At 46.8% G+C, this 20173-nt stretch overlaps 1 protein-coding gene across 3 annotated transcripts in view; it reads left to right on the top strand.

Annotated features, from left to right (window-relative positions):
• ATP9A (ATPase phospholipid transporting 9A) overlaps positions 1 to 20173 on the top strand; it is a 181178-nt gene that overhangs the window by 79505 nt on the left and 81500 nt on the right. For all 3 annotated transcript variants that reach the window (XR_001888369.1, XM_017888155.1, XM_017888156.1), the window contains exons 8-11: positions 2149 to 2229; positions 3802 to 3877; positions 16269 to 16345; positions 18121 to 18281. Coding sequence is in view for 2 of the 3 variants with exons in the window: in XM_017888155.1 (XP_017743644.1) it covers positions 2149 to 2229; positions 3802 to 3877; positions 16269 to 16345; positions 18121 to 18281 (395 nt within the window). In the remaining variant the exon portion in view is untranslated. The remainder of the gene's footprint in view (positions 1 to 2148; positions 2230 to 3801; positions 3878 to 16268; positions 16346 to 18120; positions 18282 to 20173) is intronic.

Below are 20173 nucleotides of genomic sequence, written 5' to 3'. Positions count from 1 at the left end.
AAAAAAAATTAGTTGGGTGTGGTAGCATGCGCCTGTAGTCACAGCTACTCGGGAGGCTGAGGCAGGAGAATGACTTGAACCTGGGAAGCAGAGGTTGCAGTGAGACGAGATTGCACCATTGCACTCCAGCCTGGCAACAGAACAAGACTCCATCTCAAAAAAAAAAAAAAAAAGAAGAAAAGCAACTGAGAAAAAAACGACTCTATAATATAACCTCCTGTCCTCATGCCATATATATGTGTGAGTTGGTGTATATATGACATAATCATCCATTGTTAGCTTGGCCTTTAACTTGTTGCATGATCTGGGCCACGCCCTGCCATTTCCTCTTGGGACCCGCCTGTGCCAGTGCAGGGAATCATTCCGTCCTGTCCCCGCTCGATGGGGCTTTCTGCTTCTGAACTTACTTCCATTCCACACTGCGCTTTGGCCTGTCCCTTCCTCCTCCTGGGCTTCACCCCTGCCCCCTCTGTCGCCTTTCCTGTTGCCCATCCCCGTCTACTTCCTTTCTTCTTTGTTCTGGAAGTGCCTGCTGCTCCCCTGCTTGTACCTGTCTTGTGCCACTTCACATATGCTGCTTTGAAATGTCGTTTTTGCCCGGATCTTTCACTTTTGGGCTTTCTTATCACCTAAGGTTGACTCCTTGTTTGCTTTTTAAAAAATTGCGCTAAAAGACACATAACATAAAATCTACCATCGTAATCATTGTTAAGTGCACAGGTCAGTGGCATGAAGCACACTGACCTTGTCCTGCAGGCATCAGCCATGTTCATCTTTGGAACTTTTTTCATCTTTCAAAACTAGAACTCTCGACTCATTAAGCAGTAACTTCATTCCCGCCTTGGCCCAACCCCTGGCGAGCATCTTTCTGTTTTCTGTCTCTATGAATTAAACTACTCTGAGTTCCTCCTATAAGTGGAATCACTTAGTTTTTGTCTTTTTGTGACTGGTGTATTTCACTGAGCATAATGTCTTCTTCTAGGTTCATCCGTATCGTAGCCTGTGTCAGAACTTCTTTTTTAAGGCTGAGTAATATTCCATTACATGGACAGACCACACTTTGTTTATCCATTCATCCACTGATGCTTGTTTGACTTGCTTCCACTTCTTGGCTGTTGTGAATAATTCTGCTACGTACATGGGTGGACAGATGATCATGTCATGTTCCTGCTTTCAGTTCTTTTGGGTGTATACCCGGAGGTGGAATGACTGGATTATTTGGTAGTTTTCTGATTAATTTTTTGAGGAAGTGCCGTGCTGTTTCCATAGCTGTTGCAACATCTGACGTTCCCAGCAACAGTGCACAGGGCCTCCAGATTCTCCACCTCTTCATCATACTTGTTTTTGTTTTTGTTTTGATAGCAGCCATCCTTATGGGTGGGAGGCGTTCTTACTTGCTTTTTTAGTTCTTCCCAGAGGTTTATACAGAGTAGATGCCCAGTAATCATTTGTTGAATGAGTGTTTTCTTTCTTTCTTTTTTTTTTTTTTTTTGAGATGGAGTCTCACTCTGTCATCTAGGCTGGAGTGCAGTGGCGTGATTTCGGCTTACTGCAACCTCCGCCTCCCGAGTTCAAGCGATTCTCCTGCCTCAGCCTCCCGAGTAGCTGCAATTACAGGCACGCGCCACCACGCCTGGCTAACTTTTTTGTATTTTTAGTAGAGACAGGATTTCAACATGTTGGCCATGCTGGTCTCGAACTCCTGGCCTCAAGTGATCCACCCACTTCATCCTCCCAAAGTGCTGGGATTATAGGCGTTAGCCACCACGCCTAGCTTGAATGAGTATTTTCAATGGTACAGACAAGTCTTGCAAGCCAGAATTTAGCAGAGGAGGATCTGCCACTTTCCAGGGTATTCATAGGTGTGTAGCATCACCCCATCAAGTCTAGAAAGTGCTGGGTAAATATAGAGAAACAAGGGTCTTCACTGTACAGTCTCTCAGGGTGTCTTGAGATACTGTATGCAGCGACTCCTAAACTTACTTAACAGAGGACTTTCCTCTTGTTTCCACCTTCCCTGTAATTTTAAGGGCCTGTTTGCTGTGTGTGGGAAATATAGTTGCTTTTGAAAAATAGTGGATGCCTCCTGAAGTCTTAAATTGTGAAGTGATTTTGTTTTGACTCCCGAATGTGACTTCTGTTGAACAGGACCTTCTTCAGATTCGATCGTATGTGTATGCGGAAGAGCCAAATATTGACATTCACAACTTCGTGGGAACTTTTACCCGAGTAAGTGAGCTTACTTCACACAGGATCCTGTCACCGGGAGTGTGTAAGGGATGAAGACTAAGAAGTACTGATAGTTCTTTGTCAGGAAGTAGTTTTATGCCGAGTGGGGACGTAAAGAAGGCACCACCTTGAAAGCCAACGTATTGTTTCTCAGTAAGGTCAACACAACTGGAATTTTCTTCTTGCCTTGAAACGGCTTGAATGACCCGACAACTTAGAGCCAAGCTTTGCTGTAATTCACATGAACGCTGACGTCTGAAAGCAGTTTTTCTTTCTCTGTCCTTCAGAAGGATCTATGTCCTCTGTTTTTTTTTTTTTTGGGGGGGACAGAGTCTCGCTCTGTCACCCAGGCTGGAGTGCAGTGGTGCGATCTCGGCTCACTGCAAGCCGCGTGTCCCGGGTTCACGCCATTCTCCTGCCTCAGCCTCCCAAGTAGCTAGGACTACAGGCACTTGCCACCGTACCCGGCTAGTTTTTTGTATTTTTAGTAGAGACAGGTTTTCACTCTTAGCCAGGATGGTCTCGATCTCCTGACCTCATGATCTGCCCGCCTCGGCCTCCCAAAGTGCTGGGATTACAGGCATGAGCCACCGTACTTGGCCTTTTTTTTTTTTTTGAGGCAGTCTCCTTCTGTCGCCCAGGCTAGAGTGCAGTGGCATGATCTCGGCTCATTGGAACCTCTGCCTCCCAGGTTCAAGCGATTCTCCTGCCTCAGCCTCCTGAGTAGCTGGGATTACAGGCACCCGCCATCATGCCTGGCTAATTTTGTATTTTATAGAGATGGGGTTTCACCATGTTGGCCAGGCTGGTCTTGAATTCCTGACCTCAGGTGATCCACCCACCTTGGCTTCCCAAAGTGTTGGGATTACAGGCGTGAGCCACCACACCCAACTGTTGTCCTCTTTTATTCATACAAATCCTATCTGCTGTTTTCATAATTTTTAAGCCACTTCCAGACCTTTCAGAAGAGAAATTAAATTTGGATTTGATTTGTTTTAGGAGGCCTGGCGTGGTGGCTCACACCTGTAATCCCAGCACTTCGGGAGGCTGAGGTGGGCGGATCCCCTGAGGTCAGGAGAACTGCTTGAACCTGGGAGGTGGAGGTTGCAGTGGGCCAAGATCACACCACTGCCCTTCAGCCTGGGCAGCAGAGTGAGACTCTGTCTCAAAAAAAAAAAAAATTATTTTAGGAATATGGGTCAACAGATTTCTAGAACCTACATTACATTGTCCACGTTCTCTTTCTATAAGCCACAAACAAAGTTGCCCTGCAAACAGCCTGATTGGTTTGCTTTTACGTTTTGATTCTTACCTTGTGAAACATTTTTCAGTGCTAAGAGGCCTGCGCTTCTTAAATCACAGGCCAACTTTTTCACGTATTTCTGTGGGAGATGAAAACCCCAAGGGCAGTGGTGGAAGAGCTCGGCCCTCCCCTCATGCTGGAGCTGTTGGCTTCCTAACCGGGCCCCCAGTTTCCTCAGGGGGATATCGCGAGCGGACCAGGCTAGAAGCAGCCTGTGGATTCCGGGGAAGCCGTGCGGGGTGAACGTGTGTCCGTGTGGTCTTTTCCAGGAAGACAGCGACCCCCCGATCAGCGAGAGCCTGAGCATAGAGAACACGCTGTGGGCTGGCACCGTGGTTGCATCAGGTAAGGCGCCATTTCGAGGAATGTGGTAGCAATTTGAAAAGGAAAGAAAATCCTTTCGTAATTAGAATAATCATCTGTCAGTTGGAAAAATGAGTGCTCGTTCAAATGGCATTTTCCACTTGTTCCGACACCTCCAGGGAATTAAACTGACATCTAATTGCAGCTCGGACACTTAGAGACGCCTGGGGGAGAAGCTGGCATGGCCTGTGGACCTTTTTGCAGCGTCCACGCTGGGAATAGCTGTCATTGCCTCTTCCGATTGACATTCTAATCTGTCCCAGAGCTGGAGGCAGCCTGGATGTTCTGGCTGGAGGTTGTGTTTGTAGGGTATATTGCGCTGGGACTGCCGTGCTGGGGCCCTAGGAAAGGGCGTGGGCCTGATGAGCTGCAGCTTCTGTGTTTAAACACCAAGAGGAAGTGGATGTTGGTGCCTTTCTTTTTCTTTTTCTCTTTTTTTTGAGACAAGTTCTTACTCTGTCGCCTAGGCTGGAGCACAGTGGCACAATCTTGGCTCACTGTAACCTCTGCCCTCCCGGGTTCAAGCAATTCTTGTGTCTCAGTCTCCCAAGTAGCTGGAATTATAGGCCCGTACCACCACACTGGCTAATTTTTGTATTTTTAGTAGAGATGGGATTTCACCATGTTGGCCTGGCTCGTCTCAAACTTCTGACCTCAAGTGATCCACCCACCTCAGCCTCCCTAAGTGCTGGGATTACAGACGTGAGCCACTGCGCCCAGCCCATTGGTGTCTCTCAGTGCTGGGATGATACTGATCCTGACTGCATGGGCTGAATATGACCCCTGATAGCAGTGGGTAACATCAGCGGCATGCAGCCCATGTGTCAGGCCCTGTGCTGGGTGCTGATGTGTGTTTCACACTGCACGTAACCCTCCTAAAGGCACCCTGAGGGTAGATAGTATTATTCATATTATGCCCATTCTGCAGATGACGGAACTGAGGCTGAGTGAGGTTAAGTAACTTGCTCTGAGGTCACACAGCAGGTAAAAGGCACAGTTGGAACTTGAACCTAGGCATTGTGCTCCAGAAACAGAACTTACTGTGTCGCCATCATTTTCTTACATTTTGTGATATCATTAACTTAATAGTATAATTAGTATTATAATTCTACTGCTGGTGACTTTCTGTCTTTACTATTAGAGGAATCAATTTTTTCCATTCTTCAAACATAGTATTCTCCACTCTCCACCATCAAGCTATTTTCCTCTGCTGGTTGCTTCTCTCTTTCATTCATTCATTTGTTCATTTTTTTTTTTTTCTTTTGAGACAGGGTCTTATTCTGTCACCCAGGCTGGAGTGCAGGGGTGCAATCATGGCTCGCTGCAGCCTCTAACTCCTGGGCTCAGGCAGTCCTCCTGCCTCAGTCTCCCAAAGAGCTGGGACTACAAGTGCATGCCGCCATGCCCAGCTAATTTTTAAATACTTTTTTAGACATGGGGATCTCACTCTTGCCCAGGCTGGTCTCAAACTCTTGGACTCAAGTGATCCTTCTGCTTCAGCCAAAATGCTGGGATCGTAGGTGTAAACCACCTTGCCTGTTCCTTCTTTGTCGCTCTTTAGTCCGGTAGACACTCGATTAGGATCCTGTGTGGCAAGGAGAGGGAATGAAGCAGCACAAACTATCCCCAGAGTACCATGTGTCACCATCCACATGTGCAGTACTTCGTACAAATAGGCAGAGATGCACTCTCCCTTGAGGTTTTTTTTGCCACATTTTATTTCCACTGCCTGCCTTTGTTTTCATCATACTTTGGAACATCTCTCAGGCCCCCTGATGACTCAAGAGCGAGACATTCTGCACGGTCATGCCTGGGCCACGCCTGGGCGCCGCCACCCAGGGCACGCAGCATGCAGACGTTCACATCCCGCCCCTCCTCACCACTTTCCACCCACGTCACCTGAACCAATTTTTTCCCGTTTTCAAGTCATTTATTAACAAATAATTAATTATTTTTTGTTCTTTGATAATTTGACTGAAAAATAAGTATCTCATTCAGTTTGAATTTCCTAGATTACCTGGCAGGTGTTCATCTTTGCATCTGTCTGTTTTGTTTCTTTGTAAGTTACTAGTTGGCTTTAAAAAAAAAAAAAAAAAAGAGTCTCTGTCTCTGTCACTCAGGCTGGAGTGCAGTGGCGCCCATGTTGGTTCACTGCAACCTCCGCCTCCCGGGTTCAAGTGATTCTTCTGCCTCAGCCTCTCCAGTAGCTGGGATTACAGGTGTGTACAACCACCCCCAGCTAATTTTTGTATTTTTAGTAAAGGTGGGATTTCACCATGTTGGCCAGGCTGGTCTCGAACTCCTGACCTCAGGTGATCTGCCCGCCTCAGCCTCCCAAAATGCTGGGTTTACAGGCATGAGCCACCGCGCCCAGCCTACTGTTTTAATTTTGATTTAATTGGAAATACAGTTGAATGTCTTTCTACCTGTCAGCTAATTCTTAGTATTCTGGTCTATCTACTTTCCTTTGTGGTTCTTTTCTCATTACTTTGTTAGAATGTCTTATAGAGGAAAGAATCTCAAACTTATACTTGTTGTGGATTATAAATATTTTTTCAGTTTTTTGTTTGTCTTTTGTTTTTGTTTGTGATGGGCTTTATTTTCTTTTACCATACGGAAATTTTAAATTTTTATATTGCCTACATTTTTTCCTTTCCTTTCCCGTCCTGCCCTGTCCTTTCCTGTTCTGTCCTCTCCTTTCCTCCTCCTCCTTTCCCAGGCTGGAGTATAGTGTGATCTCGGCTCACTGCAACCTCCACCTTTCCAGGTTCAAGTAATTCTCCTGCCTCAGCCTCCCAAGTAGCTGGGATTACAGGGGCCTGCCACCACGCCCCGCTAATTGCTTTTGTATTTTTAGTAGAGATGAGATTTCACCATGTTTCTCAGGCTGGTCTCCAACTCCTGACCTCATGATGCACCTGCCTCGGCCTCTTAAAGCGCTGAGATTACAGGCATATGCCTATGTTTTCATAGAAACAGGATTGCTGTTGGAAGGGCATATGCATTTTATGTTTTGATTCAACCAGCAAACTTGCCTCTTCTCCTGATAATCTTTTTTTTTTTTTTTTTTTTTTGTGATGGAGTCTCGCACTGTCGCCCAGGCTAGAGTGCAGTGGCGTGATCTCAGCTCACTGCAACCTCCGCCTCCCGGTTACATGCCATTCTCCAGACTCTGCCTCCTGGCACCAGATAGTCTTAACTTATATGTGTACCTAGCCAGCAGTGTGTTTGTCTGACTTTTTAATTTTTGCCCATGTGATAGATACCGGACATATGTTAACATATTGATTTGCCTTTAGAAAAATTATTTGTACAAATATCTTCCTTTATGTTTACTATTTATTTGTATTTTCTTAAATATATGTGTGAATGGCCAGTTTGTGTCCTGTGTCCATTTTTTCTGCTTATGGGCTTTTAAAAAATAATTTGTAAGAATTGTTTATGTCATAAGAATATTGATCTTTTATTTGTTGCCTTAATTGCAATGACTGTTTCACTTGATCTCATTAGTATTTTGGAACTAAAGTTTGCAGTTTTTATCTAGTCAGACCTGTTGATCTTTTTTTCTTTTCAAGACAGGGTCTTGATCTATCACCCAGGTTGTAGTGCAGTGACATGATCAGGGCTCACTGCAGCCTCGACCTCCTGGGTTCAAATGATTCTCCCACCTCAGCCTCCTGAATAGCTGGGACTGTAGGCACACCTCACCACACCTGGCTAACTTTTTGTATGTTTTGTAGAGACGGAGTTTTGTCATGTTTCCCAGGCTGGGGTCTTTTGTTTATGGTTTCTGTTTTTTGTGCCATGCTAAGAAAATTTTCTCTGCTCTAAAATTATAAAAATATCCACTGACTTTTTTTGGAGTGTTTGTATAGTCTTATATTAAAATACTTGGTTTAAGGAATAGAGTTAGGAGAACTAACTGGCAAGGGAATACTACCTCAGGTCAGACTCCAGGCTCCAGACCTTTAGGCCCAGTCTGAGTATCTGACCCTGTGTGAACAAGCAGCCTTACGGGGAATGAAAGTGTAAAATGAGGCTGGGCGCAGTAGCTCACACCTGTAATCCTAGCACTTTGGGAGACCAAGGCAGGAGGATTGCTTGAGTTCAGGAGTTTGAGACCAGCCTAGGCAATATGATGAAAACCCATCTCTACAAAAAATAAAACATGGCCGGGCACGGTGGCTCATGCCTATAATCCCAGCACTTTGGGAGGCTGAGGCGGGCGGATCACAATGTCAGGAGATCGAGACCATCCTGGCTAACACAGTGAACCCTGTCCCTACTAAAAATACAAAAAAATTAGCCAGCCTGGTGGTGGGCACCTGTAGTCCCAGCTATTTGGGAGGCTGAGGCAGGAGAATGGTGTGAACCCGGGAGACGGAGCTTGCAGTGAACCGAGATCATGCTACTGCACTCCAGCCTGGGTGACAGAGTGAGACTCTGTCTTAAAAAAAAGTAAATTAAAAAAACAAAACAAAACATTATCCAGGTGTTGTGTTGTATGACTTTGGTCCTAGCTATATGGGAGGCTGAGGTGGGAAGATTGCTTGAGCTTGGAGGTCAAGGCTGCAGTGAGCTGTGATCACTAGTGTACTCCAGTTTGGGTGACAGAGCAAGACCCTATTTATTATTATTATTATTATTTATTATTATTCTTTTTTTCTGAGATGGAGTCTTGCTCAGTCGCCCAGGCTGGAGTGCAGTGGTGTGATTTTGGCTCACTGCAAGCTCTGCCTCCCAGGTTCATGCCATTCTTCTGCCTCAGCCTCCAAAGTAGCTGGGACTACAGGCACCCGCCACCAGGCTGGCTAATTTTTTTGTATTTTTAGTAGGGACGGGGTTCACTGTGTTAGCCAGGGTGGTCTCGACCTCCTGACCTCATGATCCACCCGCCTCAGCCTCCCAAAGTTCTAGGATTACAGGTGTGAGCCACCACGCCTGGCTAATTTTTTGTATTTTTAGTAAAGATGAGGTTTTACCATGTTGGTCAGGCTGGTCTTGAATGCAGTGACTCAGGCCTGTAATCCCAGCACTTTGGGAGGCCAATGCGGGTGGATCACCTGAGGTCAGGAGTTCAAGACCAGCTTGGCCAACATAGTAAAATTCCGTCTCTACTAAAAATACAAAAAGTTAGCTGGGTGTGGTGGCACGTGCCTGTAATCTCAGCTACTCGGGAGGCTGAGGTAGGAGAATCACTTAAACCCGGGAGGCAGAGGTTGCACCTTTTTTTTCTGAGATGGAGTCTTGCTCAGTCGCCCAGGCTGGAGTGCAGTGGTGTGATTTTGGCTCACTGCAAGCTCCGCCTCCCAAGTTCATGCTATTCTCTGGTCTCAGCCTCCCGAGTAGCTGGGACTACAGGCGCGTCATTGCACCTCAAGCCTGGGCCACAGAGGGGAAACTCTGTCTCAAAAAAAAAAAAGGATACAATGAAAAGCAACACACTTTAGAGTAGAGGATGTCTGTGTCAAATGCTCGTGTCTTTGGGTGGAATAGGGAGGTGTTAAAGGTGATGAGAACAAGATGAAGGTAAAGTTGTCATGTCCTGTTTCATCTGGCATGGGCGGGGCTGGAAATTCATGACTGCCTGTCATGTGCCTGTCTCCTTACTAGACAGCCACATGAATAGGATGGACTTCATTTTTTGTGGACAGTTCACCATTTCTTCTTTTCTAAACCTTTTGTGGAAGGATAGTACATACACAGAAAATCCTAAACATAGTGCTTAGTGGATGTTTTTTTTCTTTCCAACTTTTATTTTAGGTTTGGGGGTACACGTGCAGGTTTGTCACACGGGCAAATTGTATGTTGCGGAGGTTTGGTGTACAGATGATATTGTCACCCAGGCAGTAAGCACAGTACCCGGTAGGTAGTGTTCTCTGATCCTCACCCTCCTTCCACCCTGTGCTTGATGGATTTTAACACACTTAGCATTTGTGTGGCTAGCACCCAGATCAAGGAGCAGGGTATTATCACTTCCCAGCCCCGAAGAAGCTCCCCTCCACTCCCTTCTGGCTCCCCCACACCCGCCCAAGGGTAACCACCACCTTGGTTACTGAAAATGTTAACATTTCAGTAATAAATGCATTTTCTTTTCTTTTTTTTTTTTTTTTGAGACGGAGTCTCGCTCTGTCGCCCAGGCTGGAGTGCAGTGGCCGGATCTCAGCTCACTGCAAGCTCCGCCTCCCGGGTTCACGCCATTCTCCTGCCTCAGCCTCCCGAGTAGCTGGGACTACAGGCGCCCGCCACCTCGCCCGGCTAGTTTTTTGTATTTTTTAGTAGAGACGGGGTTTCACCGTGTTAGCCAGGATGGTCTCGATCTCCTGACCTCGTGATCCACCTGTCTTGGCCTCCCAAAGTGCTGGGATTACAGGCTTGAGCCGCTGCGCCCGGCCATAAATGCATTTTCATATGCCTGTTTGTTTTTCCTTCTGGTGATTTTCTTCTTCCTTCCTCCTTTTCATGCAGCAAGAGCACACCTGTTCTGTGCTGAGATCCATTGCCGGTCCCAGTACTGTGGTAGTGCCTTAAGAGACAGATGCCTATGCCCACAACATGGGATTTATGGTTTATTGGAAGTTTAGGATGGAGGCCAGGCATGGTGGCTCACGCCTGTAATCTCAGCACTTTGGGAGACTGAGGCGGGTGGATCACTTGAGGTTAGGAGTTCAAGACCAGGCTGCCCAACATGGTGAAACCCCATCTCTACTAAAAATACAAAAATTAGCCAGGCATGGTAGCATGCACCTGTAGTAGTCCCAGCTACTTGGGAGGCTGAGGCAGGAGAATTGCTTGAACCTGCGAGGTGGAGCTTGCAGTGAGCCTAAATTGTAGCACTGCACTCCAGCCTAGGCGAGAGTGAGACTCCTCAAAAAAAAAAAAAAAAAGAAATTTAGGATGGGCTATAGAAGAAATGGGAGAGAGTTTTTTGTATTTCCTCTGAAACCAGTAAAAAGGAAAATAGTTGAGCTGAAAATGCAGAGAAACCTGGCGTGGAAGGAGCAATGTTGGAAAGGCTTGTCAGTCTTAATCTCAGAGATGAGCAGTACTAATTAAGTCTTCATTATCAGTTACTTTTAATCAGCGAACTGTTTTGCTGCCATTCTCTTGATTTGGTCTCATAACATTACACGAGGACATTTAATGGGATGAGGCACTGAGCCTCAGGCTAAGCAACTTGCTCAAGGTCACATGCCTTGGAGAGGTCATCTCCTGGGAGGAGGAGAGTGGAAGGCAAACTGGCATCTTGAAGAGGAAAGATGTTTCAGACAGTTCATGGGAGATGCCTTGTGGAGTTAAAGATCCCTTGTCTGAATTCCTCTCTGTATGCTTGGTTATTTTAGGGGGTAAGCAGGGGAGAGAGAGCACAGCAGTGATCTGATGGCATTGCCTGCCCTGCCCCTTAGTGGGTGTATGATTTGGAGTCAGTATGAGCGTCTGGGCATTGACTGCTTCCTTAATTGGCCTCAGTTTCCCCTGCCTCTCACTGAGTAGACATCTAATTGCCCTCTGATTCTAATGTAAACATAAGCCATTGCCTTCTAGTTCTCAACACAAGGAACAGCCAGCAAGAGTCATCTTAATTATGTGAGATTTCACTTCTGTGTTCCCTATAGAATGTAACTCCTGCCTCTCGGTTACAGATAACAGATAACAGGTCTGCTGTTATCTGTTGGAAGTTTAAAAAAAAAGAAAAAAGCTTGCCAAGCAGTGCTGCGATCCAGCTGCATCAGCTGGCATCAGTTTGTAGAAGATGTGGTTGCCATGGTAGCCAAGGCAGGGCTGCAAGGCTGAGGCAGCACAAGAGTGATGGATAAGGGAAGGGATGGAGGAGGACCAGGGGCTTGGCCGAGAAGGTGGCCTGAATGTTACAGAGCCCAGGTTGAGGAACAGCCACCTCTTAGAAGATGAGAAGAACTGGTGCTCTAGCCCAGTTCTCAGGCTTTTAGTGGAGAGGGCCCGGTTTGTTGGGTTTTCCTCCTAATGTGTAGAAGATTGATTTGTGGTCCTGCCTCTGTGCATGAGTAATATGCAGCCACACTATGTGCACCTTGCCACAACAGGTTTTTTGTTTTTGTTTTTTTTTTTTTTTTTTTTGAGACAGAGTCTCACTCTGTCACTCAGGCTGGAGTGCAGTGGTGCGATCTCGGCTCACTGCAACCTCCATCTCCAGGGTTCAAGCTATTCTTCTGAGTCGGCCTCCCCAGTAGCTGGGGTTACAGGCACCCATCACCACGCCTACATAAGTTTTATATTTTTAGTGGAGACGGGATTTCACCATGTTGGCCAGGCTGGTCTCGAACTCCTGACCTCAAGTGATCCACCTGCCTCAGCCTCCCAAAGTGCTGGGAATAGAAGTGTGAGCCACCGCGCCCGGCCCACAACAGTTTGATAGTGCCTCCGTGGTCTATACCCCATTTGATGAGACGACTCCTCTGATCACATGCCCGAATATTGCGGCAGTATTTAATTGGTATAAAAATTTACAGCCGGGTGCAGTGGCTCACGCCTGTAATCCCAGCACTTTGGGAGGCCGAGGCGGGCGGAGCACGAGGTCAGGAGATGGAGACCATCCTGGCCAACACGGTGAAGCCCCATCTCTACTAAAAATACAAAAAATTAGCTGGGTGTGGTGGCGGGTGCCTGTAGTCCCAGCTACTCGGGAGGCTGAGGCAGGAGAATGACATGAACCCGGGAGGCAGAGCTTGCAGTGAGCTGAAATCATGCCATCGCACTCCAGCCTGGGCAACAGAGTGAGACTCCGTCTCAAAAAAAAAAAAACACACATTTCCAAATGCTGATTCTCGGGTTCAGCATTTATTTTGTTGTGGATGAGGAACAAAGGGGTCACAGAATAGCCCTGACCCCAAGGCAGCACCACGCTGTTCCAGAGAGTCAGTTAGAATTCCGTGAAATGCCTGACCGTGACCTCTTGGCCTTTTGGAGAAACCAGATGGACACTGGCTGGGAGAATGGAAAGGGCTGCGTGGCCTACAGGCTGCAGAGGGTGGGAGTGAAGAGAACCTTGAGAGCAAGGAGGGACTGCAGAGGTGACAGCAGGGGAAGGAGGGGACCAGAGGCCTAGGGGTGGATACTTTCGGGTCAACAGTTACAAATTGGGCAGGGGATTTAAAGGAGTGGATAGTGGTGGATGGGGACCATGGTGAGCTCAGAGCACGCGCCTAAGAAGTGGTTGTTCTTCAACACTCACTGGGTGTAGCATGAGGAACGTGGACTCAGTGTCATCAGATCTTCCACTCTTCCAGGAAAAGCCAGAGATCTCTTTTTTAAGATTTTTTTTTCTTTTTGTTTTCCTAGACAGAGTCTCAGTCCGTCACCCAGGCTGGAGTGCAGTGGCGTGATCTTGGCTCACTGCAACCTCCGCCTCCCGGGTTCAAGCAGTTCTCCTGCCTCAGCCTCCCAAGTAGCTGGGATTACAGGCATGTGCCACCAAGCCGGGCTGATTTTTATATTTTTAGTAGAGATGGGGTTTTGCCACGTTGGCCAGGCTGGTCTCAACCTGAGATCTCCTGACCTCAGGTGATCCACCTGCCTCGGCCTCCCAAAGTGCTGGGATTACAGGTGGGAGCCACTGTGCCTGGCCTCTTTTTTTTTTTTTTTTTAATGGGCAAACTCCTGAATTTAAAAGTGGCCAGTTATTCAGAACCTTGAAAGCACCGTGCAGACCAAGCCAATGCGCATCCGTTGTGTGCATCCTCTCCAGGTGGTGGCCTCACTGAGGACGAGGCTGGGGTTTGGATCTTGTGGAGGCAGAGCCTGTGTCCTGAGCACAAGAAGGCATGGGATGGGAAAGGCCATTTTCAGCAGCATTTGATGGCATCAAGGTTGGCCAGGCCAGGTGTGGGAGACACTCCCTTTGGGGTCCCCCTTGTTACTGGGGCCCTCTCTAACCCTGACCTCTGGGGACTGAGGCTGAGCTGCATCTGCTTAGGAGTGGATGCAGCGGTTGTGTGGTTATCCCAAGCTCAGCCCGGGCTCGACTCCCACTGTCCAGCCATCTGCTGTGGTGACAGGGGCCTGAAGGGAGGGGCTGCCTGTGTTCACAGGAGCCTGCCATCTGCCGAGAAGCCACCGCAAGCTCTCCCTGGCCTGCCATCTGCTGGGAGCCTCCCTGGAAGGGAACTGCATTGTCCTGGAGAACATTGTTTGCCTGGCTGAGTGTGTTAGACCCTGGAAGGACTTCAGCACCTCCTCCTAGGGCTCTTTGTCCAAGACGTGGTCCCAGCGCTGCATTTGGAGGTGGGCTCTTTACTGCAGATGTGCTTCAACCTTTTTGGATTTTTGTATCCCTCGACAGTGGCATTCCTGAGGCTGAGGGGGAGAGAGCACAGAGAAGGAGGTGTTTTCTCTTTCCAGCAGAGACCAAATTGCTTGTATTCCTGGGATCTTCCCTGAGAGCTTGGCAGGGCTGGCTCCTTCGTGTTCCAAGTTTTGGCTCAGATGACGTGAACGGAGACAGTACAAACTGCCTGCCCCTCCGCCTCCTGCCCCCCGCCCCGCCACCCGGTCCTGCCTGTTTCTCCGCTTGACTTGACTTTCAGCCTAGCACCGCTCACTCCCTGTGATGCAGTATTTCATGGTTTCCTTCTTTATTCTCTATCTTTCCCACTGTGTTGATTTTCTTGGCACACACTGAGAAGGGGAGAGAAGTAAAATTTTGACAGATACTGCCAAATTTCTCTTTAAAATAGATCACACCAGTGTGCACGTCGGCCAGCAGTGTGTATGATAGGATTTACTTTCCCCGCTGTTGGCTAACCCTGGTCGTTCTCAGTTTTTTGAATTTTTGCCAGTCTCATTGGGATAAAAATGGTTTATTTTGCATTTTTTGATTATTTACTAGATTGAGCATTTTCCTCTTGTTCACTGGCCATGTTTATTTCTTCAGTAAATTGTTGACTTTCGAAGGATTGATGCCTTTTCTTGTTGTGCCTGGGGGCTAGAAGGGGTGGGGAGTTCTTAGAAAAGAATGGTCCTTGGGACAGGCGTCCCCCAAATGGGTAAGTTAGGCTGAAAGGGATCAGGCTGAGCAGGAAGAATGTGCTCTAAAGAGAAACATCTCTTTCCAAGTTTCCATAATAGTTGATGAAGGTAGGAATATTCTAGACACCTCTGGAAGCCTCTATGACCGGGGGCACAAAGGACAAGCCCCCCCTTTCCCCAGTCTCCTTCCGTTAGAAGCCGCTGGGTCCTGTAGACCAGCATTCACCAGTACAAGTTTTGTGGTAAGGAGAAGGCTCTGAGTCTTCAGTGTTCCATGAGGTAGCTCCTAGCTCATGTGGCCATGAAATGGGGCTAGGGAGGGTGGGCGCTGTATTTAATTTAACTGAATTTAAACTTAGAGGGTTTTCAGTGGTTAGTGGCTGTTCTGTTGGTCAGTGTAGCCACAGATCATTGGTTTGGCCCTTGGTTTGGCTCTAATGTAAGACCTGTCATGTTCTTATAGTGTGGCTGTTGGGTTTTGAACATGGTCTCTAGGTCAGGCGACGTGGCTCATGCCTGTAATCCAAGCACTTTGGGAGGCGAAGGTGGGAGAATCACTTGAACCCAGGAATTCAAGACCAGCCTGGGCAACATAGTGAGACCTCATTTCTACAAAAAACACAAAAATTAGCCGGGCATGGTGGCATTGCCTGTGGTCCCAGCTACTTGGGAGGCTGAGGTGGGAGGATCACTTGAGCCCAGGATGTTGAAGCTGCAGTGAGCCATTAATGTGATTGTGCCACTGCACTCTAGCCTCGGCAACAGAGTAAGACCCTCTTTCAAAAAAAAGAGACTGGGCGTGGTGGCTCACGCCTGTAATCCCAGCACTTTGGGAGGCCAAGGCAGATGGATCAGTTGAAGTCAGGAGTTCAAGACCAGCCTGGCCAACATGGTAAAACCCTGTCTCTACTAAAAATACAAAAATTAGCTGGGTGTGGTGGCAGGTGCCTGTAATCCCAGCTACTCAGGAGGCTGAGGCAGGAGAATTGCTTGAACCCAGGAGGTAGAGGTTGCGGTAAGCCGAGATTGCACCATTGCACTGTAGCCTGGGCAACAAGAGTAAAACTCCGTCTCAAACAATAATAATAATAATAATAAAACCAAAAATTAGCCAGACATGGTGGTGCATGCCTGTAATCCCAGTTATTCAGGAGACTAAGGCAGGAGCATCGCTTGAACCTGGGAGGCTTTCAGTGAGTCCATGTTTCGCCACTGCACTCCAGACTCCAGCCTGGGCAACAGAGCAAGACTCTGTCTCAAAAATAAAAAAGAAAAAAAAGAAACCAGTCTCTCAAAAGGATCAGACTCTTCTATCTGCAAGCCTGCCTGTCTGTATTAATACTACTTTTCTTTTTTTTTTCCATTTTAGGTACCGTTGTGGGTGTTGTTCTTTACACTGGCAGAGAACTCCGGAGTGTCATGAATACCTCAAATCCCCGAAGCAAGGTGTGTACGAGGTCATGGGGTGCATTGACCAGCCGTGGGCTGGTTGGTTCTGGTGGGTGAGTGGCGAGATATTAAAATAGGAACACCTGAGAGTGATATTTATACAGACATTATCTTTTTATGCATATGCGTGTGTGTGTGTATACACATAAATACATATACATACACATATATAATACAATACATAAACATGTAGTCACATATGTGTGGATATATGACATTTTTTGTGCTTTTTTTTTTTTTTTTTTGAGACAGGGTCTCACTTTGTTGCCCTTGCAGGAATACAGTGGCTCCATTTTGGCTCACTGTAACCTCTGCCTCCCGGGCTCAAGCGATCCTGCCACCTCCGCCTCCTAAGTAGCTGGGACTACAGGCATGTACAACCATGCCTGACTAATTTTTGTATTTATAGTAGAGATGAGATTTCACAATGTTGGGCAGGCTGGTCTCAAGCACCGGACCTCAAGTGATCCTCCCGCCTCGCCCTCCCAAAGTGCTGGGATTACAGGTGTGAGCCATGGCACCCAGCATTTTTTGTGCTTTTAGGTTAAACTACAGAGCACGTGCCGTTTGCATGTCTTGTGTTTCAGCCTTCACATGCATCTCATTTCATCCTCATGACAGCCCTGTGAGTGCAGTGCTTCCTTTATCTGTGAGAAACGGCTTCAGGAAGCACCATGCCCTGTCCAGGCTACACAGTGAGGACCAGGCAGGCCTATGTGATTGATTCAAACCGTGACCCGCCGTCCCAGCTTACCCCTCCTCCAGTTTTTAAGAGTTAGAACATTACGGAATAATGTCTTTTGTCAATAGCAGAAAGGAATGCTGTGTCTCCTAAATTTCCGTCATGGTCACTCCACCATTAGACGTTACAGCCATCATTACGACGGTAAAATCGTTTGTTTAATGTTTTAGCCTTATCCTGGGGCATATTTCTGTGAAGTTATGGATATGATTTGCTACTTTTAAAAAGACTATACATGAAAATAAGTGTGTTATTATTAAAATAATAATGTCCAGGGCCAGGCGTGGTGGCTCACACCTGTAATCCCAGCACTTTGGGAGGCCGAGCCAGGTGGATCACCTGAGGCCAGGAGTTGAGACCAGCCTGGCCAACATGGTAAAACCCTGTCTCTACTGAAAATACAAAAATTAGCCAGGTGGGGTGGCAGGCGCCGTAATCCCAGCTAATCGGGAGGCTGAGGCAGGAGAATCGCCTGAACCCAGGAGGTGTGAGACGAGATTGCGCCCTTGCACTTCAGCCTGGGTGACAAAGCGAGACTCTATCTCTAAATAAATAAATTAATAAATAAATATTAAAATAATAAAGTCCATTAATGCACCATCTAAAAATTAGGTTTCCACCACTGGCGTGTGCCCCAGACTTTCAGGCACTACTGAGTTGGTGTTGGGTAGGGTGCTCCGAGTTTAGGATCTAAGTCATTTTATAAGACCAAGGCACTATGCGGGGTGGTAGAGGCTGTGCAGTGCCCAACCAACCAGCGCAGCAGTAACTTGCTGAGATATTTCCAACTGTAAATCTTCGTTAGTTGTAAACATGTTTTTGAATTTTCAGAATTCTTTGAGTTCCCTTGGATGCCTGTTATGAACTCCAGCCCATGGAAGCACAGTGTTCTTAGACCAAAGATAGGAGGATTGATGGGTCCCACTGTCCTCCCTGGGGTAGAGGTGTTTGTGGGGGAGGGACTGGCTCTCTGGCAGGCTGTGAGTTGCTCCAGCTCATCTCAAGCCCCGGTTTGTGCTTCGTCCCACAGATCGGCCTGTTCGACTTGGAAGTGAACTGCCTCACCAAGATCCTCTTCGGTGCCCTGGTGGTGGTCTCGCTGGTCATGGTTGCCCTTCAGCACTTTGCAGGTCGTTGGTACCTGCAGATCATCCGCTTCCTCCTCTTGTTTTCCAACATCATCCCCATCAGGTAAGCAGGCGACAAGCTTGAGTTTGGCTGCCGTGACGTCGTCTTCTCTTTACTCTTTCAAAGATGATAATTCTGTGGCTTTTATTATTATTATTATTATTTGAGATGGAGTTTTGCTCTTATCGCCCAGGTTGGAGGGCAGTGGCACGATCTCAGCTCACTGCAACCTCCACCTCCCAGGTTCAAGTGATTCTGCTGTCTCAGCCTCCCAAGTAGCTGGGATTACAGGCATGCACCACCACACCTAGCTAATTTTTGTATTTTTAGTAGAGATGGGTTTTCACCATGTTGGCCAGCTGGTCTTGAACTCCTGACCTCAGGTGATCTGCCTGACTCAGCCTCCCAAAGTGCTGGGATTGTAGGTGTGAGCCACGGCGCCCGTCGGCTTTTAAAAGGAGCAGATCTCTTTGTAGAGTGAGAAGCAAAAGCAATCAGAGTCAGGAGTGTGGACCACACTGAGGCTCTGGCACTGGAAGATCACATTCCTCCACAAGCCACCCTTTCTTGAATCAGAGATCTTTCCTTGCCTTGAGCAGTCTATACTAGGGATGTCATTTAGAACTCCTGTCATCAGCCAGCTCTGCAAGGTTGATAGTGGCTGTTGGGACTGCTCTGTTGATTCTGAGCCTGCATATGGGCTCAAAGGGAAATAGTGTTGTGATTGACAGCAGTATCTGCTGTAGATGTGCAATGAAAGCTTGGTGGCACATACCAATCATTTGCCTACCTGATTTGGAGGTTGAATAAATGGTTATTTATTTATTTATTTATTTTATTTTTGAGATGAAGTCTTGCTTTGTTGCCCAGGCCAGAGTGCAGTGGTGCGATCTCAGCTCACTGCAGCCTCCACTTCCTGGGTTCAAGCGATTCTCCTGCCTCAGCCTCCCAAGTAGCTGAAATTACAGGCTCCTGCCACCATGCCTGGCTGTTTTTTATATTTTCAGTAGAGATGGTGTTTTACCATGTGGGCCAGGCTAGTCTAGAACTCCTGACCTCAAGTGATCCACCCGCCTCAGCTTCCCAAAGTGCTAGGGTTACAGGCATGAGCTACTGTGCCTGACCTGGTTTTTTAAAGTGATATAAATAATAGATTTTCATAGTAGAAAAAAATGAAGACCTGTATTAGCAAAAGAATAAAACATAAATCACCTCTGCTCTCACTACCAAGTGATAATCATTGTTAATACTTTGGGATATACTTTTTTCTAGAGTGCTTTTGACTTTAGAAAAAGGGGATTTTGGTCTACCAAAATCTGCTTTTACAAAAAAATTGGAGCAGAGTATGTTTTGAATAACATTTCTCATCACTTGCATGTGTGGCATGTCATTTTTTAGAGCTTCTGTGGGTTAGCAATCTGCTTTTCCCCATGTTGTTCTATTTCTACTCTTCCCCCATAATAATCAGTAAATATTAAACTACATATCTTTTTCCCTGAAACTTTCAGTGCTTATACTCTCTTTTATACTTGATATATTATCTTATATTTTGTCTTGCTATTTTGCATATTTAGATCATCTTGGTGAGAATTTGTCTTTTTCTGGGGACAGAGATTGTGGTTTTGTGTAAAACAGTGTGACAAAGACAGGGGGATTGTGCCCAAGTCAGTGTGCTCTAGATGGTGGATTCAGAGGATAAATACATTCATATTAGTAACTTGACTGCGAGCCAAACAAGTATTCATGGTGTGATCTAAGTGACAGAGTAGCCTTCAAAGTTCTGTCTGTAACGTGAGTAAAAATTGGTGAATCGACTCTTCATATGGCCCAGGGCTAGCCAGTAAAATGGCAAGCAATTTGATTAGTTTATAAGATGATCAATTAATTTGAAGACTTCTGTTTACTTGGTGCAATAAAATTAAATTTCAAAATGAATATGATACATACAATGAAAT

Source organism: Rhinopithecus bieti, unplaced genomic scaffold, assembly GCF_001698545.2.
Source record: "Rhinopithecus bieti isolate Rb0 unplaced genomic scaffold, ASM169854v2 scaffold_15834, whole genome shotgun sequence".
NCBI lineage: Eukaryota > Metazoa > Chordata > Mammalia > Primates > Cercopithecidae > Rhinopithecus > Rhinopithecus bieti.
Note: the sequence above shows the minus strand (reverse complement) of the source record. Positions and strands in the feature narration are given on the sequence as shown.